This window comes from Mus musculus, chromosome 7 (genome assembly GCF_000001635.26).
Source record: "Mus musculus strain C57BL/6J chromosome 7, GRCm38.p6 C57BL/6J".
Taxonomy (NCBI): Eukaryota; Metazoa; Chordata; class Mammalia; order Rodentia; family Muridae; genus Mus; species Mus musculus.
This window is the reverse complement of record NC_000073.6, coordinates 11,930,018-11,931,791: the sequence shown is the minus strand read 5'-3', so window position 1 is coordinate 11,931,791 and position 1,774 is coordinate 11,930,018. Positions and strand designations below refer to the sequence as shown.

At 33.7% G+C, this 1,774-nt stretch overlaps 1 protein-coding gene across 1 annotated transcript; it reads left to right on the top strand.

Annotated features, from left to right (window-relative positions):
• The first annotated feature begins 506 nt into the window (after positions 1-506).
• Vmn1r76 (vomeronasal 1 receptor 76) lies at positions 507-1,481 on the top strand. The gene has a single exon (NM_134205.2). It carries the CDS (start codon positions 507-509, stop codon positions 1,479-1,481), a length of 975 nt encoding a protein of 324 aa, NP_598966.2.
• Positions 1,482-1,774: the final 293 nt, after the last annotated feature.

Genomic DNA, 1,774 nt, shown 5'->3' with positions numbered 1-1,774 from the left:
TTCTCAACATTTAATCCATCTTTCTAAATATGATTTTCAAATATTTTGTGTTGTTTCTTTTAATGAATTTTGAATTCTGCTTCTTGTCTATTTCAGAAATAAATGACATGTCCTAAAAATTGTATCTTTGAAACTTGACTCCCAAATTATTGTGGTTATTTAAGAGCAATAAAAGCATTAATCATTTTGGGGAAGCTATTAGAGATAAGGTTTTGCATTATATAGCATTGACTGTCATGAAACTAACAATGTAGACCAGATTAGCCTCAAATTCATAACGCTGTCTGCCTCTGTCTCTTGATTGTTATGTTAAAGATCATGTGTCATCTTGTCCAGCAAAAACGTTACTCTAAAGTAGATATATCTAAACTTTCCATTTAATAATAGAGAATATTTAATAAAGAACAAAAGTTTATATATTCTATTTCAACATGAAAGCTGTATAAATACAATAAAGTGATCAATATATTATCTCAGTTAGCATCATGAAACAATGAAAACTTACAATGTGTTTCTCTGGTCTCATACCAATAATAAATTTATTTTATTTTTCAATAGGAATAAAAGTGGCTTTTGAAAGTATTGCACTGGGAATTTTCCTTTTCTCCCAGATGACAGTGGGAATGTTTGGCAATTCCTTAATACTATTTTACTATGTCATATTGAAACTCACTGGAAAACATTTAATGCCCAAAGACCTGATCATAGAGCACTTGACTTTTGCCAATTGCCTGTGTATCATCTCAAAAGGCATTCCACAGACACTGTCAGATTACGGATTAAAAGATTTCCTGGATGATTTTGGATGTAAATTGATATTGTATGTTTATAGAATAACAAGGGGGGTGTCATTTTATGCTATGTGCCTTTTGAGTTGTTTCCAAGCAATCACAATCAGCCCCAGCAACTCCAGATGGATGATGTTTAAATACAGAGCCACCAAGTACTTTGGTTCCTCCTGCTCAATCAGTTGGCTTGTGCACTTGTTTCTAAATATCCTGACACCAGCAAGAGTGTCAGGCCCTAGTTACAACAAAAATATAACTAAAAGGATGATTTATGGTTCTTGTTCATGGTTCTCCTTAAGCAATTTTGCAACTGCACTGTACTTGTTCTTATTGTGCTTTTCTGATGGACTGTGTCTGGGTCTCATGGCTGGCTCAAGTGTCTCCATGGTGAGTATTCTCTACAGACATAAGAAACGAGTCAAGCATATCCACAGTGCTCAGCACTTTTTAAAAGTCTCTCCTGAAGAGAGAGCCACACAAACTATCCTCATCCTGGTGTGCACATTTGTCCTCTCATACTCATTCTCCTCCATTGTGGCCATCTTTACAACCTACTCCAAATATCCATTGCTATGGAGCATAAGTGTATTTACATTAATAGAAATATGCTTTCCCATATGTTGTCCCTTTGTTCTTATCAGCAACATGAAGTCTAGGGCCAGTGTGTTTTTACCCTGCTTTTGTAAGAGATAACTTTCTCAAAGGATTTGAGACCTTATTTCTGACCTTTTTAAAATAAATTGGTATATGCTGTTGTGCAATGCTAATGCAGCAGTTTGAAAATATAAAGCTTACTGTAACTGAATCCTATAATTATGTGGAGTCATCAGTAGTTATTTTATCATTGCATTTTGTTTCTGTACAGAATTTACTATTAAAATATAAGCACAGTTTCAAATATGTATTGAATTATAATATTTTGATGAATGTTATGTGATTTTAGCCAAAGTATAGGTGAACATTAGAAAATACACTGGAGATACCAA

Bases quoted from the DNA above. Each gene is read 5' to 3' on its own strand.
- Vmn1r76 (NM_134205.2), top strand. From the start codon at position 507: ATGTGTTTCTCTGGTCTCATACCAATAATAAATTTATTTTATTTTTCA.